General features: G+C 33.2%; 1 protein-coding gene across 1 annotated transcript; it reads right to left on the reverse strand.

The window, feature by feature from the left end:
* Nucleotides 1–5,924: 5,924 nt before the first annotated feature.
* LOC147410022 (UTP--glucose-1-phosphate uridylyltransferase-like) lies at nt 5,925–15,298 on the reverse strand. Its single transcript, XM_086432211.1, has 21 exons — nt 15,117–15,298; nt 14,959–15,006; nt 14,750–14,841; nt 14,538–14,628; nt 12,918–12,978; nt 12,754–12,831; nt 12,594–12,644; nt 12,424–12,497; nt 10,740–10,812; nt 10,561–10,618; nt 10,259–10,305; nt 10,118–10,183; nt 8,824–8,856; nt 8,669–8,721; nt 8,511–8,586; nt 8,354–8,410; nt 8,178–8,261; nt 7,991–8,089; nt 7,799–7,903; nt 6,202–6,273; nt 5,925–6,089 (listed from the first exon to the last, which is right to left on the reverse strand). The coding sequence occupies exons 1-21, from the start codon at nt 15,197–15,199 to the stop codon at nt 6,063–6,065; spliced, it is 1,428 nt and encodes a 475-aa protein (XP_086288337.1). The 5' UTR covers nt 15,200–15,298; the 3' UTR covers nt 5,925–6,062.
* Between the last annotated feature and the right edge of the window lie 2,865 nt (nt 15,299–18,163).

An 18,163-nucleotide genomic window follows, 5' to 3' on the forward strand; every position in this document is an offset into this window, starting at 1 on the left:
AGGGATAGTACATGATATCATCTGAAGTGGTGTACTATCTTGGAATGTACGGTAGGGACCACCAAGCTCATACGTGGTAAGGGACGCGTATGAGAGTGAAGTCACAACTAGAATCCGAGTTTATTCCTCTCTATCTTTACCAGTGAACTTGTAATGTAAAGGTGGTCGTATACGAATGATTTGTATATTTGGGAATCACATGCACGCCTGATTGGCATAGACGAAGATGATTAGTTAGTGATCACTAACAATCTATAGTAGTCGAACGTTCTGACATATCGAAAAGAGACCCAGTGCTTACGGTCACGTCAAATGACCAGTCTGAACCGGATAAATGGTCAACCAAGTGTAGTAAGGGCAGCGACAGGCCACAAAATCAAGAACTAAAAGTCAGAGAAGAATTGTAACATCATGTCTCGACTGGGAACGATCCAGTCGTGAATCCCAACTCTCTAATTCTAATACTCCACCATAGTGTATAATGTATCTATTGCTTTACTTTGATATAAAAAATGAAATGCATGTTTAATGTTTCTATTTGGTCAATTAGATTTGTATATAATGAAAATGCTATAGTGAGTACTGTTGGTTGATGTAATGTCATTTTTAAAATGTTCAGTTGCTCATCCCTGGCTATATGTACCAGTTAATCGTAATTTATTCTGTAAAATTTTGCATATGTTAAAATGATTCAGTATGTTTATTCATTCATGTTAGGAGATGTTATTGGTAGAAATTGTTTGTTTTCTTACTGGGTAAGCATTGTTACTCACCCGTTCCTTCCTATTTTTTTTAACTTTAGAGCCTAGTTGGCGAGGCGGGCATAGAACTAGCGAGTGAGGACCATCTGGTGGGTCAGATAGACGACCAGAGTCCATTACTTGGTGAGTACTGAGGTTATTACCCCTAGTGGTGTCGATTTGTCCAAATGTAATATATTTTGTTTTGAGCGTTATGAATTTTATTAGAGTGAGGAATTTCTTGTATAATCGTGTATATAAACTTCTTCTTCCGCACTCTGATTTTTGTATGTTATTAGATGTATATTGGCTTTCGCTAGTATTATATTTTGAATGTATATATGCAGGAATGTATGTCGTTTATCAGGTGCAGGTTGAACGCCTTGAAATGCTAGTATAAACAGAGGAGACCATGCCGAAATTTCGAGATGCCACCTAGTACCTCGAGTTTTGACATGGGGATTTGTGTTAGTGTTTGGCGGGGCGTCACATGGATTTTATTCAAATTATTTTAAATATGATTGTTTTATTGTCTAAACACAAAACTATTTTAACGTTTAAGTTAGGTAAAGAATATTTAAACGACATTATGTTAGATATAACTATATATTTATGTTTCAATAATGTAAAAAATATAAAATAGTATAAAGAATCCTTATAATATATAAGGTAATTTATTAAATAATTACTCGTATTTTTCGTTTATTATAAAAACGTTACTAAGCTATTTGTATTATCAAAATATTAATGTATTTTTTAAAATTAATCAAATTACTCTCATAAAGTAGATGTCAACGTAACTGATCGAAGGTTAAAAAATTTGCTTAAATTTTTTTTTTCAATTTCTTTTTTACTTTATTTTTATTGTTGTACAATGAGACATTAATAAGTTGCTTCACAAAGGATTAATGTGAATATATTTTGATTTTTCCAACTACTAAAGAAAGTAGATATGATTTTCATATTGTTCTTCTTTTTCATACAATTTATGATTTTCATCCACATTTTCAATACAAAATAATTGATGACAACTTTGAAAACTTAAATTTGTATTAAATGTGTATAAAATTTTAATTAATTGAAAATTCATTAAAAAAACATCAATAAGAGACACATACAAATTGTGAAAAACATTAACGAAATATTGATAAACATAATTTTAGTGATAAAAATATGTTGACATAATAATTTCAATGACAACTCGACATTATTTATTATCCATTATTGACATATGTAAGGTTCATTGTTGACAATTTTGAAAGAATTTTATATAGGATAAATATATAATTAAGCATACAATATAGGAGGACAAGTCTTTAGTATAGAGTTGATAATACATGAACATTATGTTGACAAACTTTGAGTAAATTGTTGACAAAACTGTAATATAAACATGATCTATTATATTTTTCTTTTTAGATTGAACTCATATATAAATTATATATGAACATTGATCTACTATATTTCTATGATGAATTAATAGAGTGGAATGATAAAAAAATATATCTAAAAATGAGGCAGTAAGAAGATAAAAAATTTCTCTTTTTAAATTATGCTTACTAATTTTATGAAAATTATTGAAGAAGTAAGCCAAATTGACACAAAAAGAGCAAGTATAACATTAAAATACATATTTTTGGTTATCAATGCGATATCAATGGAGAATATAATAATGTCGTAATGATATATAAATATCAAAAGAGTAATGAAATTCTCATCACCATATTGGTTTTAAAACATGAAAAAGCAGCGTGTTATAGTCCAACATATCTTCTTTTCAAAATCAATCACAAATATATATTTTGAATAAAATACAAATATAATTATTTAGATTAATAGATAAAATGCACACAAGAATGAATATTAACATTATAAAAATAAAGGTAGAGAAAGAATATTAACAAAATTTTGAGCAGTTAATTGAATTGATAAAAAAAAAATTGACTTAAACAATTAACAACTTTTAAATCTTAATGAAAACTTTATTTACAAGCATGATTTATATCTCACTTGAGAATGAGACGATTCATCCGATACGTTTCAGTATCAGTTACCAACGATACGGATAGACAAGTCATCTTAAACACTAAAATCATCCTCAAATGTCACTGATTTAAGTCAATCCAAAGTCTCTTGAGCCATTGTTAAACGACACCACTCGAATAAATTGAAAAACTTGTCCGAGATAATTCATTCTCGTTCATTAATGAGATAAAACGTTAAAATGAGTTTTAAAACTATGTTTATAATTGAAAATTGTTAATACTTCTAACTTAATCATGATTTAAAAAAATAATCACTTTGATAGAAGATTTATTATATTGTTATCTTAAATAATCACATCAAGAGTTTTAATATATCATATGAATTTTTAAACATAATAAAATATTAATAAATCCTACTTCAACGATTAGCTTGTGGAATATCTATGAATACATGGTGTTGGCATATATATCTTTAAGTGTTAATAAGGCTATTACATAACGTTAACAAATCATTTATCAGGGAATGACAATATTAGTGATTTTTAATTTTGTTTTCATATTATTTTAAACTTTTTGATCGAAATCATTTTTAAATATGTCTATGGCTAACATTGCTCAAAATAGTTTTAGATATTATTACTATTTTTTTTTAGATGAAGAAAAAATAATGTGTATCTTAATAAAATTCAATGACTCATAAATCAAGCTACACAATCACATCATTGTCAGATTTTTTGATAAATGTGAACAGAGAAATATTTTTAGTAATTTTTTCATGGTATTTTTGTAGTTTTCATTAGGTTTAAATGTTATTGTATTAATTTTACTATTTGTTTACAAAAATTAAACATATATGCGTATCTCAAGAAAATCAAATGGTTCTTAAAGCAAACAACAAGTCACATCCATAGTAACAAAATTCAGATTCAACTTTTATTTGGTGAGGGTTTCCATTAGGTTAATTCGGATAAATTCAAAAAAAATTTCATGAAGTTTTCGATGACCATAAAATAATAGTATTATTTTTAATATGCTTTAGAAATACAGTGCAACTAAAATTATATCCAAATTAATTTATCATAATTCTAAAAATAATTTTTTGGTAAAGTGTTGATAGTATAATTAGAAATTTTATCATTGACCATTTAAATAATTCGGATTTGAGTTTGTAGGTTTTATACTATCAACAAAAATAATTCGAAAAAAAACATGTTACATTTGCACCACAAAAAATAATACCATTTCTAAAAATAAAATCACTTAACCATAACCTAAGTTCAAGGGTGGAAAATAACTTTCTTTTGATTTTTTTTTAAAGTTCATATAATATTGTCCTTTACAATTATGTGGCATCAAATCATGTTTTTGAATGTCATAAGGTGGTGTGGTCACAAAATTTTCTTACTAACTTAGCAAGAAAAGTATTTATTATTATTATTATTGGCTAAGTAAAGTGTATTTCATTATCACGTAGACATACTAGTGATACTTAGTAAGATCTTAAATCTTACTAAGGATCGTTTTGCCCACATGAAAAATATCTTAAAACACCCTCTAAATCATATAGAATTAAAAAAAAATGTATTATGAAAAAGTTCAAGCAAAAAAATTGATAATTTTAAAAAAATTAAATAATTATTGATATATTTAAAATTACATATCAATGACATAATAACTAAATGTCTTAAAATGGGTTAAGCGGGTTGACACCCTTAACCTGAACCCAAACCATTTAATAACCATGTTCGACGGGTTGAGACTATTATGACCCAAAACCTCTAATTTTGTGTCGTTTTCGAGTCATGTTTGTAAGTAGTGTTAATATTACCACCCCTAGTTAAAAGGTTGAGAATGTTAATCATAGTTCCCGTTTCAAATCTTGGATCCTATCCTAACATGCTCCAGATCACTCTATCCATTCCAGTCCCACCTTCATTCGTGTGCTGCAACTCAGAGGCTATAGACGCACAACATCCCTTCCAGTTCTAGATTCCTTCAATCCAAGCCTTGTTGCTTAAAGCCGCTCTACTACGATTTTAGTGGCATTCGGGGCGTTAAAAAGATCCCGATGATAATAAATAATTCAGGGGGTCAACTCCTCTTTCTCTGCCCTTTCCCCCCTATCCCTGTCGGTCGAGTGCTTTATTCCCAGTGATAGTTATTAGTTATAAAAAAAAAGGTTTACTAATTTACTGTTAAAAATTTGGGGTCATTTAAAAGGAAAATCCTATATTATTAGGATTTATTAAGTAATTTTCCCTGATTAAAAACATCCACACAATTAGAGCTTTTAATGGATTGGCTCTAGATCAGATCAGGGTCAGTTTGGGACCAATCCGATAGGGATATGATATGGCACAGAACAGATCCGATAAGTATCAAATTGGACTCTTGCCAGATCCGTTTTTATCGGATATCAATATTAGGATCCAAGCCTGATACAATAACAATCTGTTTGGGTCCAGATTGGATCAAACCAGATTTGAAATAAAAAATCTAAGTAAACTTCATGCATAAAACAAACTATATAATATAATTTATCTATTTTCTCACATTTTATGGATCATGTGACTCTTGTGCTTGGATTGTCAATGGATCGAATCAGACCTGAAATCCGATCCGTTCCACTAGGACTCCATGATTCCCTCTTCTGTGTGGAATGATTTGTCCTCTTTTATGGACTAGGATGAGAATTATGAATCTAAACCACTAACACTAATTTTATGGCTTAATTTATAACTTTCTCCCCATTAATACCATTTTAATGGACTGTAACCACCATTTACTAACCCTTAACTTCGTAATTACTAGGAATAGGATTGGTCTCATTGCCCTACATGACAAATCAATTTTACGAATCCAGTTAGGTCAAGTTCTTCACTTACGAAGTGCTAAAGACCACCTCTTGTATTCTTAGGGAAGGTGAGCATTTGATTGGGTAGATCCTCCACACTTGAGGTATGATGAGTGGGGCTTATTACTCTTCATTTGAGATCTGGGAGTTGGGTCAAACCCTAATGTAACGTAAAATACATGGGTTTGGGCTGTGCCCTTGAAGTAGTCAAGTTCATCGATATTAGAGGTGGATGTCTACCTAGTCAGGTATCGTTATTAAGCACAGAGCCAGCTAACATGAATTAACATGTAAACAACAGAGATGGGAAAGGACCAAGAATGTGTCTATAGCATTACAACCATACAAGGAAAAAAAATAAATTAATTGAAGCTTATTTATTACCAGCACACATGTTCTCAATCGTGCATCTTAAAATAAAAAAACAGCCGGATCTCTCATGCCTCATATGGATGCACAACAAAATGAAGATAGGTCATCTCCTCAAATGTCCTGGGGCCCATTGATAGCCTGACATGTCCACAGAAAAAAAAAAAATTATGAATGATATATACTCATTTCCCGTGCGCACACACTCACCCAAGAAAAGAAAAAGGAGGGGGAGGAGAGATTTCTAGCGTACCTTGTTCTCGAGTACGACTCCATCAGGAATTTCCAATTTCACGCCTGGTTTTGCAGAAATGCTTACATTCCCCTTCAAGAATTCATCACCAAATAGGAGTCAAAGAATTTGTTGGTGGTGTAAAACAGGGAAAAAAGAATGAAAGATGAAAGCAATGCAGATTTAAATGGACTTATAGCAAGCAATGCAATAAAAACAAGAGAAAACCACAAAGCTCACACAATATTTAATCCATAGCTTGGTACCATTCACTCCACAGCTTAAGTGGTTCTGTCCCTTGACGCAAAAGGTATAATGAAGCAATGCAATAAAAGACGAGAAAAGAAAAAAGAGTCTTGCTGGAGTGACTGCAGGACAATGCGTTAAATACTATGTTGACATGGAGGTGCACACAAAACCATAGATTTTCACTCATATCTCAAGGAAAATCATCTATGGTTCTGTTCGCACCTCCATGTCAGCACAGTGTCTAATGCAGTGTCCTGCACAGTCACTTCACATTTTCCACACACACACACAAAAAACACCAAGGGGCAATCCATTTAATTCACAGCTCGACAAGTTATTAGGTGGTTCCATCCGTTCATGCAAAGTGTAATGAAGCCTAGCAAGTAATAAACTAAAGAAAAGTCAACTGAGATCGCATGTGTGGTTTTTTATTTCACCCAAATATTGATATTTGGAAACTACATCCCAACTGGTTATAACTTGCAGAGAATTTTGATCCATATAAATTAAGGGACAGGGACCATCGAACACCGGTGGCTGAAATTAATATTCTCCAAACATTTATACACTGAAGTACATAAAGTTTTAGTCATAAAGTTTCCAGATTAATAAGACCCATGTCCATACCATTTGAGACTAATGAACTGCTCCTCTGGTATTCAAGGGGCACAACGGAGGAATTTAAGTATTTCTCTGAGAAAGTAGGGGTAACTGTAACAGGGATGTCTAGAATTGTATTACCGTGTTCGCTGATATAGTGCTGAACTGTGAACTGGTACAAACCAAACCAGTTCAAGGTTCGGTTCATAGTGGGTTGGTTAAAAACAGCAAACCTGACGAACCCCCTTGCTTTGGTGACTTTTGGAGATACCCACACGGTTTGGTCAATACTAGAAATAACCCTTATTTTGAAAATCCCAAGATTTGGTCAATATTAAAGATACCCCTTTGTTTTCAAATTACCTAAGACTTCTTCTATGAGATTAGCATAAATGACTTTAATATCCTCTATGAACTATGAACTACTTCTACGAACTGGGTTCAATCAAGAGTGGCGAACCATGAACTGCGAACCTGAATTCGAACCAAGCAAACCAGGTAACATAGGTCTAGACTTAAGAATATCTCAGACGAACCATGACTTAAATATATTGCTAAGGTTTTACAATTTCAAACAGATATTGTTGTCAAACTTCTTTGGCATCACTTACATGGGAAAGTGGACATGGATCATGCATTTACACATAAAGAAGATGTCAGCAACAAACATTAAGATTCCATAATTTAGCTACGAAAAGTTTGAATTGGTGTATTAAAATAGGTCCACGATATAATAAGCAAAGCCTTAAAGAGAAGTTACATATAATACCTTGAGGGTTATACCAGTACCAAACCATACGTCTCCAGTCACCTTCAAACTATCAAGCTTGATGATGCTAGGGATGGACTTGAAGTGGCTTAGAAAATTGCTAACCTGGAAAAGATAAAACAAATCAAACAATAGCAGCAAAACTGAGGCCCTTTGGCCCATATAACTGCACCCATTCCTAGACAAATTTACCTTTTTAAACTCAGGCCCCAATTCAATAAAGGGGTTTGAAGGATTACTTCTAGCGTCGTTACGAATTACAAAGCCATCAACCAAGGTATAAAGGTCCGACTGCATAAACAGATAAATGTCTTAAAACAGACCTAAATATAAATATCCACAATCTTAAGATGAGTGACGGAAGAGGCTTTAGTGTAACCTGAACAAGAAGCAAATCAGATGTTGCCTTTACTGGAAGGAACCGAGATCGGGGAACATTAATACCAATAGCATTATCAAAGAACTGTTCCAACAAAAAGAGATGCCTAAGGATAACGTAAGGAAATTTAACCGCTAAAAGAATATAAAGAACTGCAAAATATATCTGATCGGTACCCGAATTGCAGCTCCAGCTGCTGTTTCCAGCTGAAGAACTTTCACCCCATCGACTTCCTGGAAACATAAGTAACTTCATCAGAAACTACCCATTGAAGTTACCACATTAACACAACATTCCTTAGTTGAAAAAGAAAATAAAAGAAGAGAGACGTACCTTTGGGTTTGGAATGATCTCCATCTTAAGTGCATTAGCTTCTACAAGCCTTTTAATGGCCTTCAAGTTCACCCATCTGCACAACAGAGGTATTAGTATATTATCTAAGCATATACACAATTTTAGGACAATATCACATTGGTATTTTTTTCACATACAAGTTGTTCGTGTTGAAAATCTTGAACTTTTCAATGGACTTGAATTCATTGACCTGGATGAACACACAAGTCAAACACCAAATTTCCATCATTCATGACCAACTAATGTTTTCAAGAAGTAACATGAGATTAAGTTTTTCTGAATCGTAGCTTACATGTTCATCAGGAACCTGAGCAATTTCAAGGAGCTGCAGTTCATAATAGAAGGAAAAATGTCACTCAAAGCAAGCATTGACATAGTAAGCACAGGTAACTAGTTTATACATGGTATTAAGTCATAAAAAGATCAACATGGCATCACTAAGATAACTCTGCCAATATTAGGAACTTCTAATTAAAATTATATCTGATTTGGACCTGTTTCGGAAAGAGTAAATGTAGAAATTTTGACCCAGTTTTGCACAAGGAGTTAAATTTTAATAAGTTTGATCATAAACCAAGAGTGAATGTTGTCATCGTACATGACATAACAAAAATAATTAGGCTAAAGGTTTGACTAGAATCATTTCAGAATGTAGTATGTTTTGTAATGTTTGAATAAAGACCATGGTGATAGTATCTTTTTTAAGCTTTGAAAGATGTGTCAATCTATACTTACTACCTATTTATAACCCCACTAGTGGGACTCATGGATAAATTTGGGAAGATCCAACCATACATGGAGTCATTCTCAACCAAATGATCTAAAACTATGGTTTAAATGAACTGTTCAGATTCAATTATTGTTTTTTGGTTCAGATTCTTCAAATTCAAGTTGAGTTTTCACAAGGTTAAGAAGGTTAGAATGAAATAGAATTTTGTGAGGCTGGTCTCCAAGGTATGGACAATTCACAGTATGGGTGAATAGTCTAACATGATATCCATATGGGCCTCACAAGCAGGAGTACTAAAGGGGAGCAAGTATAGACCAACTGTCAAATGATGTGCAGGAACATATAACTAGTGTTATGTTTAATGCTATGTTTATGCCTTGTATTTTGTTGTCAAATGGGACTGTAAACTAAGCCCCTGTTTTCTGAGGTTACTTTTTTGCCCCATTTCATGATCATCTGCCCTAGGGTCAATTATGGTATTTTGGGAAGGGAAAGGAGTTGGGGAGTTGGTTAAAATTTATGTCACCAAAAAGGGAGAGTTGGTTTCGGATTGGTAAACCTACTGTTCTATAAATAAGAGTTGTAATCGTTCTAATACATAATGAAACTTTCTCAACTCTCAACAGTGGACATAGGCATGGCTGAACCATGTAAATCTTGAGTTTGCTTTTTTATTTTTATTTTTATACATCGCTAGATCTAGGATCCATGCTCACATTTCAGCTATCTCAAATCAAGTGGAACTGTTGTATGTATGTAGTCATTAGTATTCTATCCTCTACTATGCTAATAAAGAAGAAAGTTGAGGGGAGAACCGTGCAAGGCGTAAGACTAATTGTTGATTACAACCACATACCTGAACCTTTCCTTCGTATGAAATAAGGGTACCACCTTTCACATCTGCCAAAGTTTTGGGGGTAACCTGTGCAAGCAAGAACTTTTAGAACATGGTTCAAAGCAGTATAGGGCATGATGAACAACAGCAACATTTGAGTACCTCCATACAATATTCATTCTTGTTTTGGATCAAATGATTTAAGATTTCTATTGCATCCAGTCAAGGAACACAGGTGTTCGAGAGATTATAGAGTGAATTTGTGAGAAATAAAACATGAGAGCTTCTATTGCCACACCAACTTTTGCTAACGCCACCCCAAGTGTGCACAAATTCTTTGGTGATTAACATATGAATTGGGGTGACATTAGAAAAAGTTGGTGTGACAATAGAATCTCACTCAAACATTTAGGAACCTAGCATGTAGAACGCTATGGTGAATAAAAGACGGTAGCAAAGGATACTTAAGTCAACAATGGCACCCAAGTTATCCGAGTTAGCAGCAAAGACGTACTCCTTACCCTAAACAAGAAAAATAAAACTGAGGTTAGAAAATAAAACTAGAGAAAATGATATGCCAACACCAGGAAATTTAAAAGAGAAAAACAAAAAAGACCATATGAAATTCCTATACAATACAGACCTGTGCCAATAATGCATCGAGCTTGCCACTGTTCATCAATGATGAGAACACATCACCATGGCCAGGAGGATACCTTCACATTAGTACAAAAGGTGTGAGGTTAATTGATCACACAATAGGTCACTTGGGTAATAGGTCTCCCCAGTAATAGTAGCCACTGATTGGCAGACTTAAAAATTTTCCATCTCATAGCAGTCTTATGTTCAGCTCAACATCGAAAAATGTAAGTATGCCAAAAAATCACAATATAAATAGAAAAAATACCACAGGTTTGAGATCTCAGTATTTTCAATTAGTGGTTTGACATAAGCGTTGTTTCTGCCTTGAAGTGCCCCATTTGGATAATAACTTCTTTCTTTAAATAATCTGTGTCCGTAAATGTGAATAACTTCCACCTCAGGTGGGTAAGGAGGTCCTATGGTGTGATTACTCTTAAGTTTACATAGATTATGAAAGAGTGATGTAAAATAAATGTTCTATTATCACACATCCTCATTTCTATAACTAAACCTTAAAAATGGTTTATTAATCCTTAAAAATGGCTGATTAATCCTTAAAAATGGTACATAACAAGGAATTGGGATATAAGAATTGTCTGTATTTGATTATATTCAAATTCTTCCTAATCTATGCAGCAAAGACATTCCATTTTTAAGAACTTGCCATGCTGGACACACGCTAAGGACACTTCTACAATAACTCTTAACTATGCACGCACGCAGAGCTTCTATTAGCACCCCAACTTTTACTTATTACACCCCAATTAAAGATTAAAACACACTCTTCAAACATTACAAAGGTTTGGCTCAATTATAATCTCAACATTACAAAACATTATAACACTCATTCAAACAATTTCAGTAGTTGTTTATAATTATGATTAGGCTCATACAAAATCCTAAACCCAAAAAATATAAATCTAGCAAAAACAATGAGAGAGCTTCTATTGGCATCCCAACTTTTACTTATTCTCAACCATTCACTTATTTTTATATTTTTAATTGGGGGGTAATAAGTAAAAGTTGGGGTGCCAATAGCAGCTCTCATTATTTATTGTACATCAGCTTACCTATATAAATTCTTCCATATTGCACAATGCACACCACATGAACTAGGTATCTTAAAGAACATACCTATCAACCTATGGAATAAAACTATACATACTTGACAGAAATCAGGTTTGTGGGGCACTTGGGTTTGACATGTTGCACACGGTTGGTAAATTCCCAACATAAGCTCCATTTTCCAATAACATACAACTAAAGCATCTTAAAGAATGCACCTATCAACCTATGGAATAAAACTATCTGTGCTTGTCAGCAAATCATATTAGTGGGGCACTCATGGTTTTTAAACTCGGTATTTCGTCTCGTCTCGTTCAGTTCCGATACCAAGTCGTTTTGTACGAGTTTTCCGATACGTTTGAGACATCTCGTGAGAAAAATCAATAAATTGAACTGTGACTTGTAAATCTCGGTCAGAAAATGACTTTGTGAGTTGGTCTCGTTCAGCTCTGATACCGAGTTAACTCGGGTGATACGTCTCGGTCTCAGACGAGTTTAAAAACCATGGGGGCACTTGGGTTGCTCCATTTTCCAACAACATACAACCTCAGTGTATTATATACAGCAATCTCACACATTAATAGCACGGTGAGAGGAGGGTGATATAAAGAAATACATACCAGCCATCCTTTCCAGTTTGTCCCTTGCATGGCAGTGGTATATAATCCTCAACAACCAATCGAGGATACTGGCTCTGTAGAAGTCAGATCAATTTGAAGATTAGAATTAGAAACTATGGTGTTCAGAAAAAACTGCATTTAAAAAGCATATAATGCACAGATTTTCAAACCTGATTAAAAGTATGAATCTCAATGTTTGACTTGGAGTATCTCTCCACAATCTACATTAGACACGTCAACAAGTTAGGTTACAAGTGACACCATTATTCAGTTCATCCCAACTAAACAAATATAAATTCCAAAAAGAAAAAAAAATGGAGAGACACTTACCTTCAAAGTATCATCATGTGTATTGAAGGAGTTCATTAGAAGCAGGGGAACATTGCACCCATACTTGGAATTGAGAGACTGTACACACATTTGGAAAAGCTAAGACATGAATACAAGCCAATGTGGAGAACAAAACAAGAGAAAACCCAATGTCATAAATTGACCTCAATTTGGATGACTATTAAGTCAAGAAACGTCAACCCATTGCGAACTTCAATGACGGACCTGCATTAAAACATAGTGAAAAAAAAAAAACATCTGGAATGAGATTAAAAAAAAAAAAAAATCTGGAATGAGCCAGACTTTATGACGTAGTATACCAATAGGAAAAATGAAAAAAATTTAATTTAGCTTCTATTGATATTTATATCCTACATCATCTATAGAAAAGTTGATCAGCATTCTTACATGAAATATTCAGCCAAAATTATGCCATTTCAGTTAGATTGTGATTTTTTTTTTATTAGTGTAAAGCTTTATTGATCATAAGGGACAAAACTAAAACAAAGCAAAAAAAAAAAAACCAAAGAAAAACAAGACGCTCAAAGAAGCCCAAAAAACTAACTACAAAGAAGATCCCACTTGAAGTCAAAGTCTTCAAAAAACAACCCATCAAACTCTTTACTCAACTTGCACCAATAAAATAAAAGACCCATGATGTCTAGGACAAGCTCTTAAGTATCTTTTTCTTCTCTCTGGAACACCCTTTGGTTTCTCTCTTTCCAAATCCCCCAACACATTGCAAAGGGAAGAATTGCCCACAAGTATCTTTTTCTTTTGGAGAAAAAATTAAGAACCCCCCCCCCCCCCCTCCCCCCTGGCAAGGAAGATAGCAAGGACTGAACCCGGCATCACCCAAGTCAATTGAAACAGGCTAAGAAAAAGAAGAGTAGCGAAAGGACAATGTAAGATGATATGATTTCTATTCTCCCCATTCCTTTTGCAAAGAGGACAAAAATTAGGGGTTACAAACCCCGTTTAATAAGATTGTCGAGTAGGGGCGGAGCCAGGATTTTGCCCATGTGGGGGCAACTAAAAATAATATTTGTGGGGGTAGTTAAGAGTAGAATTTTTTTTTTGTGGGGGCAATAGAGGCAGATTTTTTTATCTGCCAAAAATCTGTAGCAATAGCTCACTAGTCCACAGACTATGAAAATTCTTGTGGTTGCCCCCACAGCCCCCAGTTTAAATCCACCCCTGGTCGAGGGTAAGAATTCTATTAAGGCAAGCCGTCCAAACAAAGAACACAACTTTCGAAGGGACCAAATAGTAGACACTGTTATGGAGAAATTAGATTGTGATTTCAGTTATTGACACACTTGCTCAAGCTCTAGAAAGATATTCAAGAAACCAACAAAGGCCGAATTCAAGATAAATTTAGATTTACGAACTAAACAACTACTAAATTCTTAAGGAGATGCGATGATGATCTGTTAAATTAAAGAATTCCATGAATAAATAAAATTAATAAATTAAATTGGCCAAAGATGAAACATGAAAAACACATGAAATCTGTGATTTCTTTAAAAACATGAAAAACATGTTCATAACCTCCCAGAATTTTATTGCAAATTTTTTCCAATGAAGAAGGCTAAATGCCTGAATCATCGAGTTCACTCATCCAAGTTTTAAATCCTTAAAAAATTGTAATCCATGATCTCTACCATACCTCACTATGAACAAAATTAAAACGAGACACAAAATTCCATCAAGATCAGATAAGATAACAAAATATAAGAGGCATCAATTATCTAATATCAAGAATGAAACAGAAAATGCTTTACTTGGGACCAGTACACCCCATTGTCGTCCCCAAGCCTCCATTGAGCTTTAACACAACAAGTTTGTCCAAAAGCTTCTTAGTTTCAGCAAGATCTGACATTCATTCACCTAATTAGATCTAATTCTCAATGAAATACAACTATTTACAACTAAATTTGATCAGATCTCAAAGTACCTAACTAAAACACGCATTGAAACTAAATCAAATTATTACCGTTGGGATAAGGTGCCAAGCTTTCGTAAGGAACAACGACTTCATCGGTGGGAGTCTTAATCTTGCTCCACTCTACGTGTTGCGCTTCTCCACTTAAGAATGCAGCATTTCATATCCAAAACAAACAAAATTGGAGATAAACAGATCTAAATTACGGTTTTGGAAATTTAAAACAACAGTTTGATCAAGATTCAGGATTCAAATCTTACCTGAGATAACGAGAGACGAGATTTATGAATCCAGATTTCTCATTCTCACTGAAACAAAGATTCAAAAACGAAATCCAACTCAGACCTGTGAGATTATACTTTCAAAATCCACAATAATTAACAAGAAAACCAAGGATCTGGAACCTAAATAAGCATACCTGATCTGATTGAGACCTGCGACTGCAGATCTAAGCTTCGAGAGCTTCTCGGTGTCTGTAGGATTCAGAGTTGCTGTCGCCATTTGATCGATAGAGAGGTTTGAGCGATGGAGAGATCAGGGAAATTTGTAAAACTGAATGAGAATATTTGAGATTTGCAAAACTTTGAAAAAGAACGATAAACCCTCAGTATTTATAGGTAACGGAATTTGACGCTTAAGCGTCGCAGAAATGACGCCCTGCCCGTTGAGATTTCGAATGGAGGCCAAAGGCACTGCCACGTGGATCAGTTGACGGGAACGTCCTTTTCAGATTTAGTACTGCTCCGTTGGTTGTTATTGGTACACGTGTTAAAATATGTTCATTTTAAGACACTCGAGGTAGTTATTTGCTCAAGTTACAATATGTTGTATCTCGAAAAAAAAAGTATATATTGAAATTTATAAAATTTCAGATTGATCAATAGTAAGATGTCACGTGCATTGAAAAGCATATCCAATTACAAAAGTACCAACATTAAGGAAACTCTCAATACATGTGGTGTCGTACAATTAATCAATTTAAATTCTATAAAATTTCAGATTGATTTTTCTGTGTGTAAATTTTTTTTTCTACTTTAATGTTATTTCAAGACACTTCAACACATTTCAAAAAAATTATAAATCTACATTTACTATAATTTCCTAAAGATCCATTTCATTGAGATCGGTAGGAAATCCTCTCATCTCAACTGCTTATTTGATATAGAGTCTAAAACATCTAAAGTTTTTCAAAAATTAAATTATTTGATTTGATGACATGCACACCAATCCTTATTCAAAACAAAGAAATAAAGCAAAAGAAAATCATTTATTTTTTAAGGTGACGATCATCATTATCTTTTATTTCTCGAATAATAAATAGATATGTCTTACTGGTAGCTAATTCTAAGTAACTTTCATTGTTAACTTTCTCCAGTTGAACTTGAAAACTATCGGGAGTACAACTTTATACCACCAAACAAATCTAAAATCAATCTTCTAGTACCATATCAACACTATGTTATACTTCTACAACACTCAATCCACAATTAAAGTTTAGGAGGCAAATGTGTTGAGCATAAAGGAAGAAAAGAAAGTATTGTTGTCTCGAACCTTGTTTATTTTTTAATCTGGAGAGCTTGCTTTTTGGATGTTAGGATCCCCATATCAACAAATTATTAAGGGTGTTTTATGAAAATGGCTAGGTGTTTTGCAAAAATTATTGAGCCAACAATATTTTTATAATAATTATGAGAGGGTCAATAGCTCAATTTCATAATTATTTATTTTTACCAAAATGGTTATACACATGTTATTTACTTATTTGCTCTTAACTGTAAATCTACATTTAATTCAAGGTCATATAAAGGCATATTAGTGATCAACTTGTTTATACAATATATGTCAGATAGTCATTTTCTAAATAAAAAAAAAGATAATTACTTCGTCAATAGTTTATGACCATTTTTATAAATAAAAAAAATAGCAAATTCAGTAATATTTGCAAAATACATATATGTTATAGTAATTTCCCCAAAATTAATCTCAATCAATTGGACAATTTATAAGATTGTCAGCCAAATCATACATTGGTTCATTTTGAAGAGTGTGTGGGTTAAGTGTTTGGTATACATGGATCACTTGAACATGCTCAAACAATGTGTTTATTTGTAAAAACTCTTAGGCTTGAAAATGCTCATTCCCTGTGATGATACCATTAACAGACACACTACCACTTCTTGCACTTAAACTTATTTATTATGCTTATTTGTTTATATTGAGATTACCTTGAAAATTGTTTCTATTTTTTGTTTCAATTATTTTTCGGCATGATTTGGATTGCTTTACTTTTTTTTGTTATTCAAAAATTTGCATATGTTTACAAATGCATTAACATGATTTTCCCCATGTTTAAGAGACTGTTAGTTTGAAATAGTGGTTTACTTGCTAGGTAACTCCCTCGTTACTCACCATATCATTTCAAGTGTAAATACTTCATTTGTTGAGGAAACGTAAAGGAACCGTCAAAGGAGCATCAGCCCTCGAATAATTACTTTGACGATTAGAGTCCACTCCCAGACAAGTATTTGGGGTTATGCCTATTAGCTCGGTTTATAGTTTAGGTGTTAAGGCCCTATTCATTTGATTTTCAGGAGCTAACTTTTTTCCTTTTGAGTCAAAAAAGTCAGAAAAATGATGTTCGTTTGGACTTTTATGGCTCCCGCAGATTTCAATTGAAACCCAAAAGTAGCTCTTAAAAGAAGTTTTCCAAGAGGAACTTCTTCAAATTACTTTTGCAGGAAGTCAAAAATGTCAAACAACTTAGTTACCAAAATTCCTTTCATTTTTAATTAAATTTCCAACTAAACTTAACCTAAAAAAAATGAAATGAGATTACTAAAATACCTTTCAGCTTTAATCAAAATTTCAACCAAACTTAACCTTAAAAAATAAAAGGAGATTATCAAAATACCCTTCATCTTTACCAAAATACCTTTCATCTTTAATCAAATTTACAACCAAACTTAATCTTAAAAAATAAAAGTGAATTATCAAAATACCCTTAATCTTTAATCAAATTTCCAATCAAACTTAACATAAAAAAATAAAAAAATTATCAAAATACCCTTAATCTTTAATCAAATTTCCAACTAAACTTAACCATAAAAAATAAAAGGAAATCAAAAGGCTCACCCTGTCAGACCTCATGCTTGGATAGTCACTTTTTGTCATCAAATTCGTCAAATCAAATCGGTATTTTTAAAACTTATTTGAGCAAAATCCTCAGGTCTGAAAAAATCAAGGTTTCGTCTATTCTTTACAGTTCTTTGCACGCAACTCTTGTAAAGAGGAACAGTTATATACATCCAAATTTGATCGAGCCCTCGATGCAAAGTGCCCTAAAATCCATAAAAATGGAAATGGGCCCCAAGGCCCAAACCTTCAAAAATTCAATGTCTCTTATCATTTTCTTTCAATAAATGGCCCAAACCCAACCTACCACGTGGCCTATAGACCCAAACCTAC

The sequence above is a fragment of the Akebia trifoliata genome, chromosome 2 (genome assembly GCF_017979445.1).
Source record: "Akebia trifoliata isolate Shusen 1 chromosome 2, ASM1797944v1, whole genome shotgun sequence".
In the NCBI taxonomy this organism is placed as follows: domain Eukaryota; kingdom Viridiplantae; phylum Streptophyta; class Magnoliopsida; order Ranunculales; family Lardizabalaceae; genus Akebia; species Akebia trifoliata.